The 24,363-nt window shown below is 40.3% G+C and overlaps 1 protein-coding gene across 1 annotated transcript; it reads right to left on the bottom strand.

Moving 5' to 3' along the window:
• Nucleotides 1–17,964: 17,964 nt before the first annotated feature.
• On the bottom strand, nt 17,965–19,613 carry LOC122668700. Its single transcript, XM_043865235.1, has 2 exons — nt 18,057–19,613; nt 17,965–17,988 (listed from the first exon to the last, which is right to left on the bottom strand). Exons 1-2 carry the CDS (start codon nt 19,611–19,613, stop codon nt 17,965–17,967), a joined length of 1,581 nt encoding a protein of 526 aa, XP_043721170.1.
• Nucleotides 19,614–24,363: the final 4,750 nt, after the last annotated feature.

The following is a 24,363-nucleotide window of genomic DNA, read 5'->3' as shown; positions in this document are numbered from 1 at the left end:
AACTTATAGCAACAAAATTAAGTTGAATCTTAGCTTTTTCAGCTGGGGTCCACTCTTCTTTAGGCTTGTCTATGGTATTTGGTCCATTTTCAATTACTTTCCATGCGTCAATATTATTGGCACACACAAAGTTCTTGAAGCGATTCTTCCAATAGGAGAATCCTTCACCTTCAAAGAAAGGTGGTCTAGTGATAGTGTATCCCTCAAGCTTACGATTGGCAGAGGATCCCATGGTCTTAAACTCTTAATTGGATTATAAAAATCACGGTCTTGAGCTCCTGCTCTGATACCAAATGTGAATTCACCTAGAGGGGGGGAATAGGTGAAGGTAGTGGAATAAAAAAACTTATGCTAAAATAAAAATGTTATCAATAAAAGACAATTAAAATTGCAAAGATAACACAACAATTTATAGTAGTTCAGCCAACACTTGCCTACGTCCACTCCTCTCACCTTAGAGAGAATTCCACTAAAACAAATCTTGAGTTTGAGTAAGAGAACTCGTACAAATCTTGATTGAGAGCAAGAGGACTCACCACCACTCTTGATTCCGAGCAAGAGGACTCAAACTACTCTTGATTCCGAGCAAGAGAACTCAAACAACCATATAAAATAAAATGGTACTAAAGAAGGAGTTACCTCAACTTTAGTACTACCTTTCAACTTGAATCTTAATGCTAAGTGTGATGAAGGAGCTAGTGAGGAAATGTACGTGATCGAATGCTTGATGAAGAATGCACACTTCAATGCTTTGGATGATCAAGTAGTAATGCCTTTTGATGCCTTTGATTAGCTTTGATTAATTGTGTTTAGCTTACCTATTTATAGGCAAAGGTGCTTAAAGCATCCAAGAATCATTGCTAATTTCGGATACAAATCTATCCTGATCCGGTATGTCGTTTTCCAATTCGGTATGCCAGATCAAGGAATCTATCCGTTGACCAACGGCTAATTCATAACAGTCATATGCCAATTCGATATGCTGGATCATGATTCGGGATGCTGGATTGTGATTCGGTATGCCGGATCATGATTCAGAGCATTCCGTTTGCTCTCTGTGAGCAAAACCCTGAGATTGTATTTTGCAGGAAAAATGAAATTCAGCATGCCGGATCTGGATTCGGTATGCTGGATCTAGATTCAATATGCCGAATCAACTATTTTGCTGAACAAGTGTTAAGTCCTTGGTTGGACTGACTTGGGTCGATTCCATTGGATAAGTCCGGGCCAATTTCTTTGGTTTTAGTCCATGTGGGAAGAGTCTAAAACAACTTCCTAAGGGCACACTACATGTATGTATGCATGAGTGTGTGTGTTACATTGATTGTGACTTTAACACATGATTTAACAACATAGCACAATTCTAAGTCTTCAATCTTCTTCAAGTCTTGAACTTCACTTCTTTACATGAATGTCTTCAAAGTGAGTTCCTCTAACTTGTCTTGATCTTTGTCTTTAAAACTTGTTCTTCATTCTTCATGATTCTTTGATGTCTTGAAAGATTGGACAAGGTTCAATTTGCTTTGAGCATCAATCTCTTAAATTGAGTGCTCCCCCTCACTTGGTGCTATGCTCTTATCTAAACATCTTAAACAAGAGTTAGTACAATTTGGTTTATTTGTTATCATCAAAACATATATATCATCATGATAGATGATTGGAGTTTATGTATAAGGACTTTTTCTCAACAGAATTCACATTTGGTATCAGAGCGGGAGCTCAAGACCGTGATTGTTTTTCAATCTATTTAAGAGTTAAAGACCATGGGATCCTCTAGCAACCGAAGGATTGAGGGATACACTATCACTAGACCACCTTTCTTTGAAGGTGAAGGATTCTCCTATTGGAAGAATCGCTTCAAGAACTTCGTGTGTGCCAATAACATTGACGCATGAGAAGTAATTGAAAATGGACCAAATACCATAGACAAGCCCAAAGAAGAGTGGACCCCAGCTGAAAAAGCTAAGATTCAACTCAATTTTATTACTATAAGTTATATTCAATGTGTTCTAGGAGAAAAGGAGTACAATAGAACTTACATGTGTGACTCCGCTAAGGAGATGTTTGATAAGCTCAATGTTACCTATGAAGGTACTTCAGAGGTCAAGCAATTTAAGATTGATATGCTTGTAAATGAGTATGAACTATTTAAAATGAAAAATGATGAGGACATATATGCAATGTTTACTCGGTTTACTAACATTGTGAACAAGCTGAAAGGATTTTGGAAAAATCTATTCCAATGGTGAAAACGTTCGAAAGATTTTGAGATCTCTCTCAAAGGAATGGAGACCCAAGACTACAGCAATCAAAGAATCCAAAGACATTGACAAACTAAGTCTAGATGAGCTGCTGGGATCATAGTTGTCACGGCGTCATGGCGATCCAAGTCGGTGGAGGGGTGTCACGTCGATATATCGACATGTTGCCCGCCATGGCGTTGCCATAGCGAGCATGTCGACTATGTTTAATTTTTTATTTTCTCTATTTTTAATGTTTTAATAGATGTATACTCAAGCCATATTTTATTTTTTCTCTATTGTTTCTCAAGTTTTAAGAAGAAAATTCAGAAATTGAAGAAGAAATTGAAGAGGGAAAGAAGAAATCGAAAGAAATCGAAGAGGGAAAGAAGATAGGAAGAAGAAATCGAAGAGGGAAAGAAGAAATCGAAAGAAATCGAAGAGGGAAAGAATAAATCGAAGAGGGAAGAAGAAATCGAAGACAGGAAGAAGAAATCGAAGAGGGAAAGAGAGACAAGAAGAAGAAATCAAAGAGGGACGCCATGGCGTAGGTCGCCATGCAACCTTCTCCAGCGCTAGGATGCCATGGCGACGCCATGACAACTATGGCTGGGATCACTCCAAACTCATGAGATGGAGCTCGAACAAGACACCAAGGAGATTGAACCAAAAGAACCAAAGAAGAAGGTTGTAGCGTTCAAATCATACCATGAAGTAAGTGATGATGATGAAGAACTATCTGATGACGAGATCGAATATCTCTCAAAGAAGTTCTCAAAGTTTCTGAAGAACAAAGGCAAAGCCACATTCAACAAGAGAAGACTCTTAAGAGACCAAAAAAGTAAAAATGCTCTTATAGAAAATAATGATTCTTCTTCAAAAGACATTGTTTGCTATGAGTGTAGGAAACTATGACATTTTAGGGGAGATTGTCTGAAGATAAAGAAATACAATAAAATATCCAAAGTCGAACACTCCTTCGATTCAAGCGATGAAGAAGAAGAATCTCAAGAAGAAGAGCAAATCAACCTTGCTTTTGTGGCTATTGAAGATGAAGAAAGTGAAAATGAGGTAACCCCCACTTCTCCATCTCATAAGGATAAGGATTTTCTAGAATTAGAAGAAGCCTTTCAAGACCTATACCAAAGTAGCATGGAATTAGCTACTACTAAAAAGAATCTCTTAAAATAGATCAATACCCTTAAAGACCAAAACACAACTCTAACTTCTCAAGTGAACAACTTGAAAGTAGAAAATGAGAAATTGTGTAAAGCTTTAGAGTCTTTCACTAATGGCAAATAGACCCTTGATATTCTTCTTGGAAATGCCTCCAAAGCACCTTTCAACAAGGGGGGCTATAATGTGAATATGAGTTCAAAGCAAACCCAAAAGTCAAGTTCAAGTAAGATAGCAAGTAAGGGAGCAAAGAAAAATAAGTTTTGTAACTACTGTAGGAAGGACGGACACTCGATTGAGGAATGCTACTCAAGAAAGAAAAGTCCTCAAGTTAAGAACCCCAATCCCAAAGGGAAGACTCAAAATATCCCTCAAATTGTTGTATGCAATAATTGCAACAAGAAGGGACACACTATTTGGGAATGTTATCATATGAAGCAATCTTTTCATCGTCCTAGAAGACCTTACAATGGTCAAAACTGGAGAAGTCATCCAAATGTGCAAAGACTACCCAAAAACCAAGGTTCACATAAGGTACCCCAAAACCAAAGATCTTGGAACCCCCAATCATATCCAAATTGGTATGGTATAGAAACCGAGAGAAATGTATGATACTAAGATTGATGGACCCAACACACAATGGGGACCAAAACTTTATTAAGTTTTTTTCCTTTCTATCCCCGCTTTTTGATAATGCCAAAGGGGGAGAGAATGGGGAGATAAAGTTGTAATTTATATTTTGAACATAAATTGTCTTGATATTATCTCTTTATATCATCTGATACTATTTATTTGTCATCATCAAAAAGGGGGAGATTGTTGGAATAAATTCCACACATCACTCATTATGATTTTGATGATAACAAATAAGTTAGTTGTACTAACCTGTATCAAATGATTGCACGCTTCTTAGGGAGGAGGAGAGGAATGCCCTGAAGAACCGATTGGCTCCTGGGGACCTGCCAAGCACTCAATGGATTAGGAATGGTGAAAATGGGACTGGTATGCTAAATCTCTGCATTCATAGGTGCGATGTCTTTCTGTTTCAATTTTGCCCCTGGTTTGAGTGCTTTGGCTGGAGATATACGCATCAATGATTTAGAACTATTATCCATCTGAATCGAAGTAGCCATCTGAACATTCGCAGAATTCTGGAGAGCACAATTACGAATGAGATCGAGGGTCACCTTCTTCGTATTAGCAGATGTGAGAGGAAGATTAATGTTGAAAAGATGAGCCATAGCTATAATAGCTTGGAGGACCTCTCCCTTTCGCTTCTGAGAATACACAATAGTAACACCTGCTGTTTCTGTAGAGACTGTAGGAACCCGAGTAAGGGAGAGTCCTCAGCAGTAGCCAAGAAAAATTCATCATACACTTGACAGATTTCAGTAAGAAGACTAGCTCGGCGAGGGGGGATTGCTGCATTTGGGAGTAGCGAGTTCTCAGCGTTTGGATCCATCTAAGCTAGAGCCTGCAAGGATTCAAGCCTTGGTTTGAATGGACAATCTTTGCCTTTATGGCCAAACATGTTGCAATTCGGGCATATAGGATCAGGCCTATTCTCATGGGCGAAGGAAATAGGAGTGGAAGCTGAAGGTCTGAGATTAACCACCGCTGACTAAACGAACCTATGAGAAAGGGGAATGACCACTCGGGCTGTAGGATTATTGTGTGAACTGATCAAACCAGTAGGGCATTCAATCTCCAAACAACGTCCAGCCTTGGAGAAAATAGAAGTAAGGATTTCGGAGCCGTAAAACATCCAATGCAAATTGCATCCAAGAGGCGGCCATAGGAAAAAGAACATGTGCAGCCTCAATCTCCGGATTCCATTGCTGCAAAACAACTAGATGACCAAGATAAATCCAAGGTTACGCGAAGAGGGTGACATGCATATCTCGAGCACACCAGAATTTGATGATGAAACGGTCTGGGGCATTCTCGACCAAATGTATTTCCTCCACTCGCAATGATCGTGCTTGGCCTGCACGATTGAACATGGCCCGAAGTTCTAATACTGATACATGGACATTACCTAGAATCCAGCCGATGATAGCGTACTGCAGAGTATTACGTGCTTGCTGGAGAGCCTGTTCAGTGACATCAACTTGGGGAATAGGCATAGCAGGGAGGTCCAATTTAGCAGTAAATTCTGCTGCTAAGGACTCAACGAAGGTACTGGAACCAGGTAATTCAGGGAAGGTGAATGAAGAGAGAGCAGATTTGCTGGGTTGCTCAATGAGGAAAGATATTGTGTAGCACGACTGACCCACAAGAGCTTTCACACTGAAGAGGGGGGGGATTGCTTCAGGGGGATGAGAAGGGTGAGCAAGCTCGCCACCATGAACCAGCTTAAATAGTAGTGATGACCTCCCAACAAAAACCACAACCGATACCAACGAAGAGTATAGCAACTAGATTTCATGATTAAATCTAGAATAGGGAATGGGGAATAGAGAACTCCATCATATCTAATGATAACACTAAAAGCCCCAAATGTATATCATAACGCAGGATTATCTCAATCTCAAACAGGCACTGGAGAAATGCATCTAAATGGAAATAGATAAAACTTACATCGCCTTGGTCGAGTAGCTGAAACGCCAAAGATAAGAAATAAGAGAGCCCAAGCATGGGAAGATCACTGAAATACGCTAGATCCAACTTGCATAAACCATAACAGCTTCCCAGAAAAAGCATCCATAAACCTTCCAAGTAGGATATTACATGCATGTGTGAACCTTAATCGCCGAATGAGAGAAGAGCACTAACCACAGCATTTAATGCAAAGAAAGCATCTCAAGGAAGAAGGGAAAAAGAAGAAAAGGCTTCTCACTCTTCGCAAAGAACAAGAAGATTCAAGTGAAAGCATGCGGAGATTTTTTTTTTTTGGGTGAATAAAGAATATAATTACTAAAGAAAAAGAAAAGGCTCCCAAAGGGGGAATACAAGAGCCCAAGGCTAGGAGAGCATTAGCTAACAGGAGCTAGAAGAGAGAGAAACATTAGAGAGACCCCAGGAGACAACAATAAGCATGTTCCTTGGGGTGTCCTTACAAAAAGAGGGAGGGGCAGACAGCAGCTTTGAGGAGATTTCAAAGGAAATGGAATCCCATATCTGCTGAAAGGTACGCGATTTGGAGGTCCATTTCCTAATATTCCTCTCCATCCAAATGTGACTAATAGCAGCACAGAAAGCCATCTTTCCCACTGAATCACACAAAGAAGTTCCTCCATAGGTAATGTCAACCCAAATCCATTCTCTAGAGAAACTGAGAATCCTTCTTTGGGCAGGCCAGCATTTGGAGAGGATGCCTTTCCATATGACCTTGGAAACTGGACAATCAAAGAACAGATGAGCCAAGTCTTCCGAGTTGCTCCAACAAAGGCAACAAGAACTGGACACCTGGATGTGCCGCCTGCGAAGGAAGGCTTGCGTAGGAAGACATTTAGTGAAGACCCTCCAAGCAGTGAAGCAGTGCCTAGGGATGTAATGCCTGAACCACAGAAGCTTCCTCCAAATAGCCATCGGACCTTTCTGCCGGATAAGGTTCCAAGCTCCTTTAGAGGAGAATGCAGGAGAGCTGTTAGCATTCCAAGAGACACTATCTCCCCTAGAAGGCAACCTTCTGCTGATAGATTAAAGCTCACTCCAGATAAGAGATAACTGCGGAGAGGAGGGTGGGGGGGGAGCCCAATCATCAAGATGGAGAATATCAGCCACCCGAGCCTTCCTATGAAGACCCGAAGCATAGATAACCCTTGGGGTGACAAGGTGGAGTAATATTCCTTTAGGGTGCCAGTTGTCCAGCCAAAGAGAGGTGGAGAGCCCATCTCCTATGTGATTGTGGATGTGACTTTGAACAAGATGACGAGCTTCTAGGATCTTGCGCCAAACCCAAGAAGCCTCAGAGGAGACAGTAACAGTCCAAATAGAGTCTTGCCGGAGGAGTCTCGAGTAAACCCAGTCAACCCAAATGCTCTTTTTCTTAGAGGCTATCTTCCTATGAAGACCCGAAGCATGCAGAGATTACTAAGCTAAAGATGCAAAGAACGAGAGAGAGGGGTATAATGACAGCCTATAAGTAGGTCAGGTATTGCAAACACGGCATCAAGTAGTGCCGAACTAAGCCGGAGAAGATGAAGCGCCTAGGCGATCACGTCGATTGGCGATGGAGCCACTAAGTGTTTCCTAGTAAACTCCGCTAGAACATCGTTAACTCCAAGTATCTCTCACCTAGCTATGGGTTTAGATGGTATAGAATATTTTTTTTTTTTTAATTCAGTCATTGGTTGGTTTGGTTATTAAGAAAAGCTATGGCCTATAGGTAACATGATTTGGGAAATTTATCCTCTCAAGTGCTGTGCACTGCCCAATGCATCATACTTAAGAATTCAATCATCCACCCAATACTTTAGAGTAGGGGTGCAAGTTTGGCCCTGTGGGCCCGAACCTGCCCTTAGCCCGAACAAGGCTTGGGCTGAGATATTTGGCCCTGAGGGCAAGGTTATAAATTTCTGGCCCTGAGTCAGGGTCAGGTGGGTCAGGATTGAGGCCTTGGGCTAAGCCTGGCCCAGCCCGGCCCGACCCTGTTTTAAATTGTAATGAGGTTGAACGGTTCTAGTTGAATTGCATGTCCCCCCACGAGGTCATGGGATCGACTTTCCTGGTCACACTATTGCCATTAAATGGCACCATTTTCTAGTTTCTCCCCTCCCCTCCCCCTTAGTAGTAGAGTGCGGATCGGAAAATTATCTCCTCTAGTTCCCTACATGGCCCAGTTCCCTAGTGCCTCTAATAAGGGGGGGTTGGACCCCACCCGATCAGAGTGTTCGGACAGGGTTAGGGTGGTCATTGCGGCCCTCTTGTTAGAGGCACTGGGAACTAGGCCGGGCAGGGAACTGAAGGGGATAAAGATCCGTGTAGATTGTTTCCTTGTACAAGTACCATCTAAGGCCACTCACATGGAATCCACTCCTGCTATGGACCCCACCATGGATTCCATGTGAGTGGCTTGGAGGGCCATGGAGGGTGGATCCGGTCTCTTGATAGTGTACGCTTGTGGGCTTGTCTTAGCCTTCCCTCTACAGAAACCATGAATGAGTTTGGATCGGACCTTCGATAATACCAACCACCACTTTACCAAACCGCGTTTCCTTTTGAGCGCTCTGCCTCTGGGTGATTTTCTTGATAACAAGCTTTGGTTCCTCTCTCGAGATGTCGCCCTCGGCTTTGGGGTTTTTCTTGTTTTCTTTCTTCTGCTACTCGTAGATCCAATAACTGTGATGAGATTAAATGACGATTTGTTCTTCTTTCTCTCTCCGATCCCTACTTCCGCGAACCAGTAGATCTCGGTATGAGCTATTGTTGTCTGTTGTCTGTCACTCTTTCCATTCAACTAATAATGTTTGGGTTTTTATATGATTTCAGTTGTCTCACTGAAGAAGGCATTCCAGTTACAAAAGCAGATACAGAAGTTGATGCGAGTTTCTTTGGGCATTGTCTTTGCTGGATCTGCATTTTAATCGTCTCTGGGGCTTGCATCCCACTGGTAAAATGTTGGAGCACGAGAGAATAAGACTATTTGGGTTAATGATTCTCCTTGGAATGGGTGGACTCGGCAAATTTCAGTAAGGCCATACAATTTAAATACACCTTAAATTGGTATTATCTATGCATTTGGTTATATTATATTTCTGGACATCATTGTTTTAGGAATCACAATTAAATTGTCTGAATTGGTCAATTGAATCCTAACACCGATTATCACCGATTCAAATATGGTCTAACTATTCCATTTCTACAGAAGGACATCATTCATTGAAGCTCCTCACATCCAAAGAATGGGAAGGTGTCCTTAAACAACTCAAGGTGCTTAAGTTTAACATAAATTTTGAAATTTGTTTGGGGCATTGTTAAGTTCACCTATTGACTGAAATAGAGGTAGACTTTTATGGTTGAAAATTTTGTTCTAGAGCTCAATTAACTGAACCTGCCTGCAATTTGTTCTTATTGAATCAGCTCCAAGGGTATCCATGTGAGTTTATCATAATCCTTAGTACCCTTGAGTCACTTAGATGACCTAGTATTTAGTAGCTTGACAATGAAGTCCCATCTCAAAGAATCAAAAGTTTTATGGATATCAATCTTCATGAGCGTAGCAAGGGGGTGAGATTTTCTATCAAAGACTCTAACAATCTCATTGTAAAGAAGAATGTTGTCTGATATACTTCTTCCAGTGATAAAAGTAGACTTGGTTATCACTTACAAGAAGGCCCACAACAACCTTTAGTCTTATGGCTAAGATCTTTGCAATGAATTTGTATAAGAAGTTGTAGAGCAATAGGACTAAAATTAGGCATGATCGAAGCACCTTCCTTCTTGGGAATGAGGCAAAGAAATGTGTGGTTGACTTCTTTGATCTGGTTAGGATTAAAGAAGAAACTCTTGATAGCATTAATAAGATCTGCCTTGTTAATGTCCCCATAAGAAAGAAAGAACCCCCAAACAGAAACTATCAGGGCTTGGAGCTCTGTTAACTTTGAGAGACCTAAGTTGCCACAATAATAATAAAAATTTTCACTTCAAGTATTTCCGTGAATATTAATTTCCATTAATTATTTCATAGTTAATCTATTTTTTCCTCTACTCTTTGATATAACAAAGTTTAGTTTTTTATAACACTGCCTCTCAGAACCGTAGTGGAGGTGACCAAGCTATCTTTAACTATGGTTGTACATTTTTTTTATTGCTTTTCAGCTTACTACTTTTCATATAAAGAATTGGCGTTATTAGTTTGAGCATACTATTGATGTGACAAACATACACTACTCTTTATTCTTTAGTTTATAATTATTCCTCATTTCTTTTTTTTCTTTTTTTTTTGGCGGGTGGGGAGGTTGCAAATTCTTTTATTAAGTTTTCAGTTTTTGTTTGACTGATATTTCTCCATTCTCATCTCATTAGGTGAATACATTTCTATAGTATTGGTTCTCTTTTCTAATAATTGAGTTGCCTAAATTTCCCTCAATACCTCCCCTTTTTCCATGCCCAAAGCTTCTTTGCAAACCCTCCCTTGCGTTTCTCGTGAAACCATCCTCTCTGCAAACCCTCCCTTGCATTTGTTGTGAAACCAACCTCTCCGCAAACCCTCTCCCTCCTTTGTGCAACATAGAGTTTTAGGTCAGATATCGAATCTGCTATACTAGGTATTGGGCTTTTGCTTTAATACTTTTTGTTCTTGTTCTTTCTTCCCTCAACTGTTCTAGGTCTTCTGAGGTACCGTTTGACAACGTTACTTTTCTGTTGTTTCTGTGCTATTAATGTTTCCAACACACAATTAGCACAGAAAACACGTTTGAGAAATCCGTTTTGTTTCACTTGTTTTTTATAACAAAAATCAAAATTTATAACAATTTATGGCTAAAATAACGTTTTTAGAATAACAACTTTTTCTTGTTTTTACATTTTTGTGGCCTTTATCAAAAACTGTTAGCCGATAAGAACTTCCAAACGAGTTGTTTGCTATCTCCATCTCTCGCTCACTCAACCTCGAAAACCCTAACCTCCAACTCTCTCTCTCTCTCTCTCTCTTTGGCACACGCTCAAGATCCATCGTGAGTTCTGCTCGAGTTGGGACCTGAAGCTATCATCGTCCTCACCTCAAGCTCAAGGAGCTCTGCTGCTGTTCCTCCACCATCTAGGTAAATATCTCTCTCTCTCTCTCATTCATGGTGGAACGAACTAGTTTTTTCTACAAGGAAACCTGCTGCTATGAAACCCTGGATCTCAACAACAAAATTAGTCATTTTTAGGTGAAATTTGGAGGACCATTACAACACCCCAGGACCTCCACTTTACTGTAGTTTTGAGGCTATCTGAACCCTTGTTTGGGAGAAATTAAAAACCCCTATCTGTTCGTCTCTCTCTGTTTCTCGCCTCTCTCTCTCTTGCTCTGTTGGAGAGAGAGGAGAGAGAGGAGGGGGAGGGAGAGGTTTTTAATTTCTCGCAAATGAGGACTCAACATCTGTTTGACGGTTGGGTCTCACTGTCTCAAGGAGATCAGATACCGTACTTAGAAACCACAATTCATTAACCAGAATGTTAATCTTTTCAAAATCCCTCCGCAGAGGTTGCTTGCTTATCTTGATAGAATTAGGTATTACATACTCCATCAGTCAGCAAGCCCTACAAGTCACAGCAATATGTTAATAGCTAGGTTGATGGCTCAACTTGTCAATTCATGCTATAGTAATTATCCTTAGAAGGAATTCTTTCTAAGGCAATGTTTGGATCTCACTTATTAAAGCAACTTTGTGGACTATATTCATTAAGTGTGAAAATAGGAAACTAATTACTACGATATTTGGTGTCACTAAACCATCACAGCCTTTCTTACCAAACTGGTTCAAAGAGAAGAAGTTTCACGCTTAGATCTTGAGAAAGTTGTTTGGATGTATATGGTACAAAGGGAAGGAAGAAGGGAAAGAAGCAGAACCGCACATAAAAGTGATTGAAAAGCGTGACTTTAGAAAGAGGGATCCATATATGAGTAGTAGAGATAAAACTCTGTTCTGAACCACAAGTACCAGAAAATTACTTTTCCTACGGGTGAGGACAGCATAGTGAGGATAAGCAACAAGTTGAAGAAATGATAAGTGTGTTGGAGTATTTGTCAATTGTCTTGTTTGTGATGATGGATAGGGAGGCATTACTTTATGGGCTTTATATTGAGAAGGATGCATGGGTAGATAAGTTTATAATAGCTTAGCTTTAAGAACTTTAAAAGCATGAGAACCAGTCCCTCTTGATTCTCAGCTATGAGCTACCATAACAAATCACAAATTGCGACTAAGACCCAATTCATTACTATTACAATGAACAAATTTACATTGGGGATATCTCACAAGGAAAAAAAATTACACCTTTGACCCAATTCATTACTATTACTGTCACACCCCGGCCCGGTTCATAAGGGCCAAGTGTGCCAGGATGTCCTTGACATCCAACCAAGATCACCATGCAGTTCTCTATTCGCAGTTTCAGTCACAATATAATTAAATTAAGAGCAGCGGAAGCAATTTAATATAAAATAAGATAGTAATTAAAGGAAACTAGTGATAACAGTTGTATTTATATATATATGAATATGCTTTTACATCAGGGTTACACAGTTAGTTCACAGAAGGTGTTAACACTAACTAAGACAAAAAGGTTATATACATAAGTACTACAAAAAGTAATATAAACAAAAGGAAGGGAGGAGCCTAATCAGTCTGGGAGATCAGGAGAATGATCAGTCGTCGCAGGAGCACGAAGCATCGTGCTCCACCAGAACATAAGGACCAACTCCGCGATCAACAGGAGAATCTGAGCGGTAGGAGTCCCCAAAGGAGCACAAACGGCGGCATAGAAGTCTCATCGTAAAAAAAATAGAGTGATCACGAGGGTGAGCTCTCAATCGAGCCCAATAAGGGAATGCATGCAAACATATTGAGCAATTATGATGAATGTCCTAAGTAGCATGTCCTAACATGGATACTAAGTCACATGTGGTATAAGTACTACTGTAGTAGATGCTAACCTCGAAGAGAACTGCCAGGAAAGCATGACACAAGGCAACTAACCCAAGACCCCAATGACCAGCCGGAAAACATGACACCAGGCGGTTCCGGACATCGGTCACTCGCGAAACCATTCTACCACGGTGAGGACCCGCCAGAAAGCATATCACCAGGCGGCTAACCCAGACCCTCAATGACCAACCCTCTGTTTGTTCCCACAGTGGAGTACACACGCTAACATGGGACGATGAATGGTACCCGGCATATCCTTCTACTGTACCACGGGTTGTCCAACACCTTACCCCTTGTTGGTAAGGGCGTAATCTTGGGTTATGATAAAACAGCCTAGTCAGATGCAATCTATGCATGATAACACATGTATGTATAACTGAATTTAATAGAACAATACTTTTCCAATAATAGTCATCAGTAACAAGTAGATATCAATGCAAATGCAAGATGCCAATGCAACCTAAATCATATCAGATTCTAATGCAATAAATAAAAGCTAATAAACTATATGAATAGGATAATTTTGATGATGTATGACATGGCAATCGAGAACAAAACAAATTAAAATGATAAACACTCCAAAATTTAAGGTCGGAATTCCCTTACTGTCTCGTAGGTAAGGTCTCAATAATTACCCTCCAAAATAGCCCAACAAAATAGACAAATCACAAGAATAGGCTGAAACGATCCCTATCAGAGAAAATCAGCAATGTTTGGAGGTTAGAGCATAGCCAAGAGATCGTCAAAGGCATCGGGGTATTTTGGTCACAAATGGCTGAACCAGTGAACCGATGTCCGGTTCAAGGGGCAGAATTAGGGGTTTTACTTTAAATGGGCAGATCTTAACATGCACAGTCCCAATTTAGTTTCGGATAATAATTAAGGTGGGTCATTTCACTAATTTGTTGAATTTCGATTTAATACTAAAATTAGGGATTTAGGTTAATTAATTCTCAAATTAATGATTTAGGGCTTATAAATTGGTTTATGGAACACGAAATTAGATTGACAAAAACAATCTGAAATTTCAGGTATAATGAACCTAATTTGTTCTAAATTAGGTTTATGTTGGTAGCATTCCTATTTTTAAAGCTTAGTTTACATATTTTAATGGCTGCCATGGGTTAGGACTGGGTTAAGGCTTAGGATTAGAGAAGAAAGAGAAGAGAACAGCAGAAATTTAAGGACCTACCTGAAATTGATGGTGATATCAGTGTGACAGCAGTCCTAGATTGTGTAGAAAGAACTCCAATTGCACTCTCAAGCTTCAACTCCAAGTGTAGAATCAAAGCCCCAACGTATGATGTACTTCTCTCTCCTTCTTCTTCCCTTTTTCTTCTTCTTTCTCTAAGTTTCCCAAGGCTCTCAAGGTTGGATCGATTCTTCTTATGTTTAGATAAGAGGAAGAAGGAAAATAGAAAGGGGGGTTTATATATATGCATAATACTGAAGCACTAAGGGGTAGGGTGGTAATTTGAGTATTAATTATTTCTATAACTAATTTATTAACCTCTTAGATTGATGAATAGTGTAATTGGTTTATATTTATAGTGGTTGAGTTATCTAAGGCATGTTTGGCCTTTTAATGTAAAATCAGCTTTTAAAACTAATTTTTAAAATTGTTTTTAACCAGAATTTTGTTCTTATTACCTTAATGTAATTATAGAATGATGTCACATAACATCATGGGTAAACTGGGTACGGGTAATTACTTGGAATTGGAATTTCCACTGGGGATGTGGGTCCCACAAGGATAAAATGATCAGAATACCCCTAAAAGTCTAATTGGTCATATAATCGGTATACGAATACACAAATAAGTTCATACTTACAATAAGTTAGTTAAGGGATAGGTTCTGCATCCCCTCCAGGTAGCATATCTGACACAGGTAGCTCAGATGCGGGACCCCACCAGGGTTCTCTGACTCTAGAAGGGCAGGTTGAGAAGACTCCTCCTCGGAATCCTCCATAGGTGTGTCAGATGGTTGGTCTAGTACCTCGACCGATGCAGCCCATAACATTGAAGCAAGCATCGACACAGGACTGGAACCTGAAATCACACAAGTTCCAAAAATTCAAATTTATTGCGGATCTTACACTCCACCCCCCTTATTAGAATTTCGTCCTCGAAATTGACGTACCTGGAAGATCGAAGAGATAAGGGTATCTCTCTTTCATTAAGTCCTCTCTTTCCCAAGACGCTTGACTCTGAGTGATTACCCACTTGACTTTAACAAAAGAGATAATTCGATTCCTCGGGTTGTGTTCCTTTTTGTCTACAATCTCCTCTGGCACTTCTTCATAAGTCAGGTCAGCAATAAGCTCAGGTGATTGCTGAGGCAGCAAGTGTGAAGAATCGGGGATAAATTGTCTCAATATAGAGACATGGAACACATCATGCACACTAGCAAGAGGCGGGGCGGTGCTAGTTGATAAGCTACTGGACCAACTCTACTTAGAATCTCAAATGGGCCAATGTATCTGGGGTTTAACTTCCCTCTCTTCCCAAATCTCACAACACCCTTGATTGGAGACACCTTCAAGAATGCCTTCTCCCCAACTTTAAACTGTATGTGCTGCCTCCTTTTATCTGCATAGCTCTTACTGCTGGGTATGCGGCCTTGATCTTCTCTCTTATCGAGATCCACCTTCTCACAAGTCTTCGGATCAGCTCAGGACCTAAAATGCGTCGCTCTTCAACTTCATCCCAATACAGTGGAGTACGACACGTCTTCCCATACAATGCCTTAAATGGGGTCATATCAATAGATGCGTGGTAGCTGTTATTATAAGCAAACTCTATCAGAGAAAGGTGTTCATCCCAGCTGCCACTCATCTCTAATACAGAAGCCCTGAGCATGTCTTCCAAAGTCTGGATTGTCCTTTCTGACTGTCCATCTGTCTCAGGATGGTATGCTGAACTGTGACTCAACTCAGAACCCAAAGCCTTGTGTAGACTCTTCCAGAACCTTGAAGTAAACCTAGGGTCTCTGTCAGACACAATATTCACTGGTACCCCATGAAGTCTGATAATGTTATCCACATAAAGCTTAGCTAGCTGATCCATGGAGTAAGTAATCTTCATAGGAATGAAGTGGGCTGTTTTGGTCAACCTGTCAACAATTACCCAGATTGTATCCATTCCCTTCCTAGTGCGAGGAAGGCCAGTGACAAAATCCATGGTTATATTCTCCCATTTCCACTCTGGTATAGCTAGGGGTTGCAAAAGTCCTTGTGGTCTATTCCTAACAGCCTTAACCTGTTGACATGTAGAACACTTGGAAACAAAGGCTGCTACATCATTCTTCATACCATGCCACCACATAAACTGTTTCAAGTCTCGGTACATCTTGGTACCACCAGGATGCACAGTATAGGGAGATCGGTGAGCCTCTTGTAAAATGAGCTCCTTCAAGTGACTATCCGCGGGTACACATAGTCTATCTTTAAACATAAGCACTCCATCAGAAGTCAGTGAAAAATCTGCACTCTTCTGGGCCCCAGTACTAATACTATTCATAATGTGTTGAAATTCTTCATCAGAGGACTGTGCTGCTATTATCTGAGCTCGCAGTGATGGTTGCACCATCAATACAGAAATCAATTCTTCAGTTTCACCAAATATCATTTCCACTTCCATAGCATGTAAGTCCTTCAGAATTTCATCCTCAACCTTAAATCTACCCATATCCCAATCTGTAGACTTCCTACTGAGTGCATCAGCCACTACATTGGCTTTACCTGGGTGATATGAGATATCAAACTCATAATCATTAATGAGTTCAAGCCACCTCCTTTGCCTCATGTTCAACTCCTTCTGTGTGAAGAAGTACTTTAAACTCTTGTGATCTGTGAAAATCTCAATTTTCTCACCATACAGGTAATGCCTCCACAACTTTAGTGCAAACACAACTGCTGCCAATTCTAGGTCATGTGTAGGGTAGTTCTTCTCATGGTCCTTTAACTGTCGAGAACCATAGGCAATAACCTTCTCATTCTGCATCAACACACAACCTAACCCTGACTTGGAGGCATCAGTGTACACCACCATCCCTTCAGTTCCATCAGGAAGAACAAGAACTGGGGTTGTTACCAATCTTTTCTTCAGTTCCTGAAAACTATTTTCACAGTCCTCATTCCACTCAAACTTGGCGCCCTTCTTAGTAAGCTGTGTCATGGGCATAGCTATCTTTGACAAGTTTTCAATAAACCTTCTGTAATACCCAGCTAATCCCAGAAAACTTCTAATCGCTGTTACTATTTTGGGGCTCTCCCAATTTACCATAGCTTCAACCTTCCCTGGGTCCACTTCAATCCCTCTGGCTGAAATAATATGGCCTAGAAACCCAACCTGAGGTAACCAAAATTCACATTTGCTGAATTTTGCATATAGTTGCTGCTCTCTCAGTCTTTGCAGAATAAATCTCAAATGCTGGGCATGCTCCTCTTCATTCTTGGAGTAAATCAAGATATCATCAATGAAGACTATCACAAACTTGTCCAGGACATCATGGAAGACTCTGTTCATCATGGCCATAAATGCTGCTGGGGCATTAGTAAGCCCAAATGACATAACCAGGAACTCATAGTGCCCATATCGAGTCCTGAAAGCAGTCTTACTAACATCAGCTTCCTTAATTCGAAGCTGATGGAACCCTGATCTGAGATCTATCTTCAAAAAGACTTGGGCACCCTGAAGCTGATCAAAAAGATCATCAATCCTTGGCAGAGGATACTTGTTCTTGATTGTTAGCTTGTTCAGCTCTCTATAATCAATACACATCCTCATGGAGCTGTCTTTCTTCTTCACGAACAAGACTGGAGCACCCCAAGGTGAGATACTTGGTCTTATAAAGCCTTTCTTCAATAAGTCTTGAAGCTGAGCTTGTAATTCTTTCAATTCTGTCGGTGCCATTCTGTAAGGTGCTTTAGATACTGGCGCCGATCCAGGTTTAAGATCAATCACAAACTCATTCTCTCTTGGTGGAGGCAGGCTTGTCAAGTCATCAGGAAAGACATCAGGGAATTCCTCAACAATAGGGATCTCAGCCATTGGCCTAACCTGTGTCCTGGTATCCAAAACCGACACAAGGTATCCTTGGCATCCCTTGTTCAACAGTTTCTTCATTTCCAAGGCTGAAATCACCATCTTCTTTGGCCTTTTCTTCTTATCACCCATGAAGATGAATCCTTTCTTGCCCTTTGGCTGGAATACTATCTTCCTTTCAGCACATAGTACATTAGCTTTATAAGCCGACAACCAGTCCATACCCAATATGACATCAAAGTCAGTCATATCGAGCAGAATCAGATGTGCATTCACGATTCTACCAGCAATTCTCACTGCACACGGTTCATATAAAGTATTCAAGTCTATTCTTGACCCGGTAGGTGTACTGACTGCTAAACCTTCTGATAAACTCTTAGGTAACACACCAATCCTCTTAGCAAAGGACGGAGATACAAAGGAGTGCGTCGCTCCAGTATCGAACAATGTATATGCTGGATGATCACATATAAGGATGGTACCTATATGCCATGACTTGATGATTATGTATGCATGACAATAATGATTGAAATTTACTATCAAGCTTGAGTTTAGAAAGTTACCAGTAACTACAGCTTGATTGGCTTTAGCCTCACTTACTGTCACAGAGTAGACTCGACCTTGAGGTCTACCGGCCGGTTGTCGAGGAGGAAGCATAGGCCTCTTGTGATGGCAAGTCCTAGAAGTATGACCCATCTGGCCACAGGTGAAACATTTGTACTCAGCAACACTCGATGGAGCAGTAGAAGTAGAATCTGACACCTTGGTGCTTGGATTGGCATACACCGGCCTGGTTACTGATGTCTCAGACTCACTTCGCTGTGGCAAGGATGAGACTGCACTAGATTCAGAAAACCTACTATACTTGTTGAATCCTCTGTCAGGGAATGGTGTTGCCCTTTTGCCTGAAGACTGACTAACATGATAAGCATCCCTCTGCTTATCCTCAACCCTCTTTGCAGTTTGCACGGTCTCTGAGTACCCTTGGGTCGGTCTGGTGGCCATAATCGAAGCAATCTGTGGCCTTAATCCATCTTCGAACTTCTGTGCTTTAGCTTCATCTGTTCCCAAGTGAAGAGGAGCAAAGAAAAATAACTCTTCAAACTTCTGCTGGTACTCCAGCACTGACTTCGATCCCTGAACCAATTCAGCCAATTCAATCTCTTTCCTCTTCCTCACACTGGTGGGGAAGTAATTCCCAAAGAAAGCTTGTTTAAAAATGTCCCAAGTTAGGACAAGGTGAGCCGCTTGCAAGATAGGCTTTGTGGTTTCCCACCAAGCCTCTGCTTCATACTGTAGCTTATATCTAGCACAGATGAGTTTTTGCTGGTCATTGCATCCCAGAAACTCAAAGGCTTTCTCCATCTCTTTCACCCATTTAACAGGAAGCAGGGTGTCCTTGCTGATCCCAGCAAAAGTTAAAGGCTGCATCTTGAGGAACCGTTCCATCATGCGGCCTTCAGTGTCCTGTTGTGGAGCAGGAGGGGGAGGGACAGCAGGGGCTGCAGGAGTTGCAGGGGCTGCTTGTGAAGTTTGGATACTCCTGATGGCTGCTTGGAATTGATTACCCATATCGGTAATCATTTAATGCATTTGCTGTTGCTGCCCTTCCATTATAGCCCTTATAAGGCTAGCTGTGTCGTGAGCAGGCATATCAGGGGGAGGAGGAGGATGATTTGCTTGTGTACCCCCAGCTGGAGGATCATTATGAGTAGGATTGGAGGATGAGGCTGCCTGTGCACGGCCTCTGGTGTTATGCCTCGGATATGTAACAGGAGGCCGAGGATCCATAATGATCAGCTGAGAAAGAAAATAAACATCAAACTATCAGCACATGCAGCAGTTTGATATATATATATATATATGCACAAAATAGAGAAAGTAGTAATAAAGGCAAGATAAGCCTTATCGTACTCCACAGAATTCAAGGGAGGCCTTGAAGTATATCTGCCCATCTGTGGAGGATAGATTCGATGCGAGAAATGTGGGCCCGAAGGTAATCCATCCTCCGATCGATGATGTAAAAATCTCTGGCCCACAATGATTTGCTGTCATTCCATAAGACAGACCGTAGATATACCCGGTCATTAACAAGCAACTCAAGCGCTCGATTGAGCTCATCGATGTTCTCGGGGTTGTAATTGTACTCTTCAATTGGCCTTAACACATAACTCATCTCGAGTTGGTATTATATGTTAAGCCAGGAATCGAACTCCTATAAAGAAAACTCACAAATCATACTACATATTAAAATATATTATATTATAATGAAACAATAAAAACACTCACTTCATAGCCATTTCCTAACTTAAGCATAATCATAGCATTTAACACAGCATTTAAAGCATAAAAGTATGATTTTTACACCCAATTTATAAATATACAAGCCTTATATTACACAAACATAGTTTTAAGAATTTTCTATCATTTTTAAATAATTTTTAATGTACCTTTTTTTTTAATTTAATTTTAATTTATTCTATTTTATTTCTGTTTTAAATAATGTATTATTATTATTCTTATTATTTTTTTTTATTATATTATAAAGATATAATTATTTTATTTTAATATATTATAGGGTACAATTCATTATTCTTCTAAGTATCTATTATAATTTTTCAAACCATTTTAGAAGGCAAAAGGGATGAATCGGATTCCCTAGCAAAAAGGGCAATCGGATTTACTACCGAGTTGAATCGATCATCCGGTTCACTCGGCAGTGACCAATTTCTCTTAAAAGTGTAAAAACCTGCATCTTTTCTATTTGAAACCCATTCGGCTCTTACTTCTCCCTTTCTCTTTTCTAAGTGTCTAACACCCCAAAGAGGGTTCCTAAGAGCATTCAAGACTAAAGAAGGGATCCTAACACAAGATTTCACCCCCCCAAATCAAATGTAAGTGATCAAATCCTCATTCCTTCTCTTTCTCTTATTTCATTTTAGATCTAAATAAGCATCTCTTCCTATATTTTTTTTTGTTCTTCAACCAAAACAGAAATTTCTTATTCTCTTCTAGCACATTCACTTTTCTTAGCTCATTTTGTCACAATGTGCTATGTTATTGCTGATTTCACTCTTTTGCTTCCATTTCCTCAAGATCTATATGCAACATTCACTGTGTACAGCTTGTGCTCAGCAAGTGTTTGATAAAATGCTTACATGACCTTCCTAACTAATTTTTTTTTTTTTTTGGGTTTCTTTTACTGTTTTTATGAACATTTTCATGCCTACAACTATTCTAAGGTATCCCCCTTTCAGATGCTTTATTTTCTAATGGTATATCATAACCACAAATCTCCCTATAAAACCAAGCTTAAATATGCACAGCTAGTGTTTGATAAAATGACCTAATGAAGTTGTTAACCTTAATGTGCATGTTTGTCTAGCCTAACTTGTTCCATTACATTTGTTTAGGATTATATTGGGTTTGTAAACTATAAACATGTACTCATACACAAAGATAACTTGTATACTTATATATATTTTTCTACACTTGACTAGACTACATACTTGCTGTATTCTTGGTCAATGCACGCTTACATATGGGCTGCTGTCCCATATATGAGCACGCATAAAGAAATACACTTTGTTTTACATTTTACTGATTTTACACTCATTATCTAAATTATATTTTTTTTTATTTTTTTTTTTTATTGCAGCTTGATCTATAATGGCTGCAGCCTGAGAGCGAGGTCCCAGTGCCACAGCCTATTGATCACCCACCAGTGTCTCAGCCTGCAGCATCATTTGGGCATCCAGGTGCCTCTTCTTCTTCAGTTGCTCCAGAGTACACAGGTGATGGTACCACATGGGCACAGCTGTTCAGCAGATTAGAGAGCATGGAGAGGACCATGAAATAGGGTTTTTTTCTGAGTTGGGTGGAAGGATGAGTGCAGTGGAGACCCAGCTGTCAGAGTGGAGGTCACAATTCTCGGGACAGGGCCCACAACCACAGTGACTATCCGATGTTACTATCTAGACTAGGTCTTAACTTATATGTAATTTTCTTTTATACTTTGTAAGGACTATGGTCCTCAACTTAACCTATATCAACCTGATGTAACCAGATCAGCCTATGCGCTGAAATTTTTGTATAAACTCGGATCTATATAATAGAAGTTTTATCTTTATATCACAGTCTACAGTCAATTTTTCCATTTGTTTTTACTTGGTAGCTTTTAGTTGAGGTTTTTAATTAATCCTAAGTTGAACTCACCTTCAGGTCAATGAGTTCAAGAGCTGCCAATCATGAATTTGACTGCGAATAGAAAAAAAGTGTGGCATGCTCTGATACCACTTAAATGTCACACCCCGGCCCGGTTCATAAGGGCCAAGTGTGCCAGGATGTCCTTGACATCCAACCAAGATCACCATGCAGTTCTCTATTCGCAGTTTCAGTCACAATATAATTAAATTAAGAGCAGCGGAAGCAATTTAATATAAAATAAGATAGTAATTAAAGGAAACTAGTGATAACAGTTGTATTTATATATATATGAACATGCTTTTACATCAGGGTTACATAGTTAGTTCACAGAAGGTGTAACACTAACTAAGACAAAAAGGTTATATACATAAGTACTACAAAAAGTAATATAAACAAAAGGAAGGGAGGAGCCTGATCAGTCTGGGAGATCAGGAGAATGAGCAGTCGTCGCAGGAGCACGAAGCATCGTGCTCCACCAGAACATAAGGACCAACTCCGCGATCAACAGGAGAATCCTGAACAGTAGGAGTCCCCAAAGGAGCACAAACAGCAGCGATAGAAGTCTCATCTGTAAAAAAAATAGAGTGATCACGAGGGGTGAGCTCTCAACTGAGCCCAATAAGGGAATGCATGCAAACATATCGCAGCAATTATGATGAATGTCCTAAGTAGCATGTCCTAACATGGATACTAAGTCACATGTGGTATAAGTACTACTGTAGTAGATGCTAACCTCGAAGAGAACCTACCAGGAAAGCATGACACAAGGCAGCTAACCCAACAGACCCTCAATGACCAACCGGAAAACATGACACCAGGCAGTTCTAGACATCAGTCACCCGAGCGAAACCATTCTACTACGGTGAGGACCCACCAGGAAAGCATATCACCAGGCAGCTAACCCAACAGACCCTCAATGACCAACCCTACTGTTTGTTCCCACAGCGGAGTACACACGCTAACATGGGACAGTGAATGGTACCCCGGCATACCCTTTGGCTGTACCACGGGTTGTCCAACACCTTACCCCCTGTTGGTAAGGGGCGTAGTACTGGGTTATGATAAAACAGCCTAGCCCAGTGCAATCTATGCATGATAACACATGTATGTATAACTGAATTTAATAGAACAATACTTTTCCAATAATAGTCATCAGTAACAAGTAGATATCAATGCAAATGCAAGATGCCAATGCAACCTAAATCATATGCAGGTTCTAATGCAATAAATAAAAGCTAATAAACTATATGAATAGGATAATTTTGATGATGTATGACATGGCAATCAGAACAAAACAAATTAAAATGATAAACACTCCAAAATTTAAGGTCAGAATTCCCTTACCTGTCTCTGTAGGTAAGGTCTCAATAATTACCCTCCAAAATAGCCCAACAAAATAGACAAACTAGCAAGAATAGACTGGAAACAGTCCCTATCAGCAGAAAATCAGCAATGTTTGGAGGTTAGAGCATAGCCAAGAGATCAGTCAAAGGCATCAGGGGTATTTTGGTCACAAATGGCTGAATCGACTGAATCGGCTGTCCGGTTCAAGGGGCAGAATTAGGGGTTTTACTTTAAATGGGCAGATCTTAACATGCACAGTCCCAATTTCTGGTTTCAGATAATAATTAAGGTGGGTCATTTCACTAATTTGTTGAATTTCAGATTTAATACTAAAATTAGGGATTTAAGTTAATTAATTCTCAAATTAATGATTTAGGGCTTATAAATTGGTTCATGGAACCTGAAATTAGATTCAGCAGAGAAACAACCCTGAAATTTCAGGTATAACAGAACCTAATTTGTTCTAAATTAGGTTTATGTTGGTAGCATTCCTAATTTTAAAGCTTAGTTTACATATTTTAATGGCTGCCATGGGTTAGGACTGGGTTAAGGCTTAGGATTAGAGAAGAAAGAGAAGAGAATAGCAGAAATTTAAGGACCTACCTGAAATTGATGGTGATATCAGTGTGACAGCAGTCCTAGATTGTGTAGAAAGAACTCCAATTGCACTCTCAAGCATCAACTCCAAGTATAGAATCATAGCCCCAACGTATGATGTACTTCTCTCTCCTTCTTCTTTCTCTAAGTTTCCCCAAGGCTCTCAAGGCTGGAT

Source organism: Telopea speciosissima, chromosome 7 (genome assembly GCF_018873765.1).
Source record: "Telopea speciosissima isolate NSW1024214 ecotype Mountain lineage chromosome 7, Tspe_v1, whole genome shotgun sequence".
NCBI classification, from domain to species: domain Eukaryota; kingdom Viridiplantae; phylum Streptophyta; class Magnoliopsida; order Proteales; family Proteaceae; genus Telopea; species Telopea speciosissima.
The sequence above is the reverse complement of the archived record's forward strand: the minus strand, read 5'-3'. Positions and strand labels throughout refer to the sequence as shown.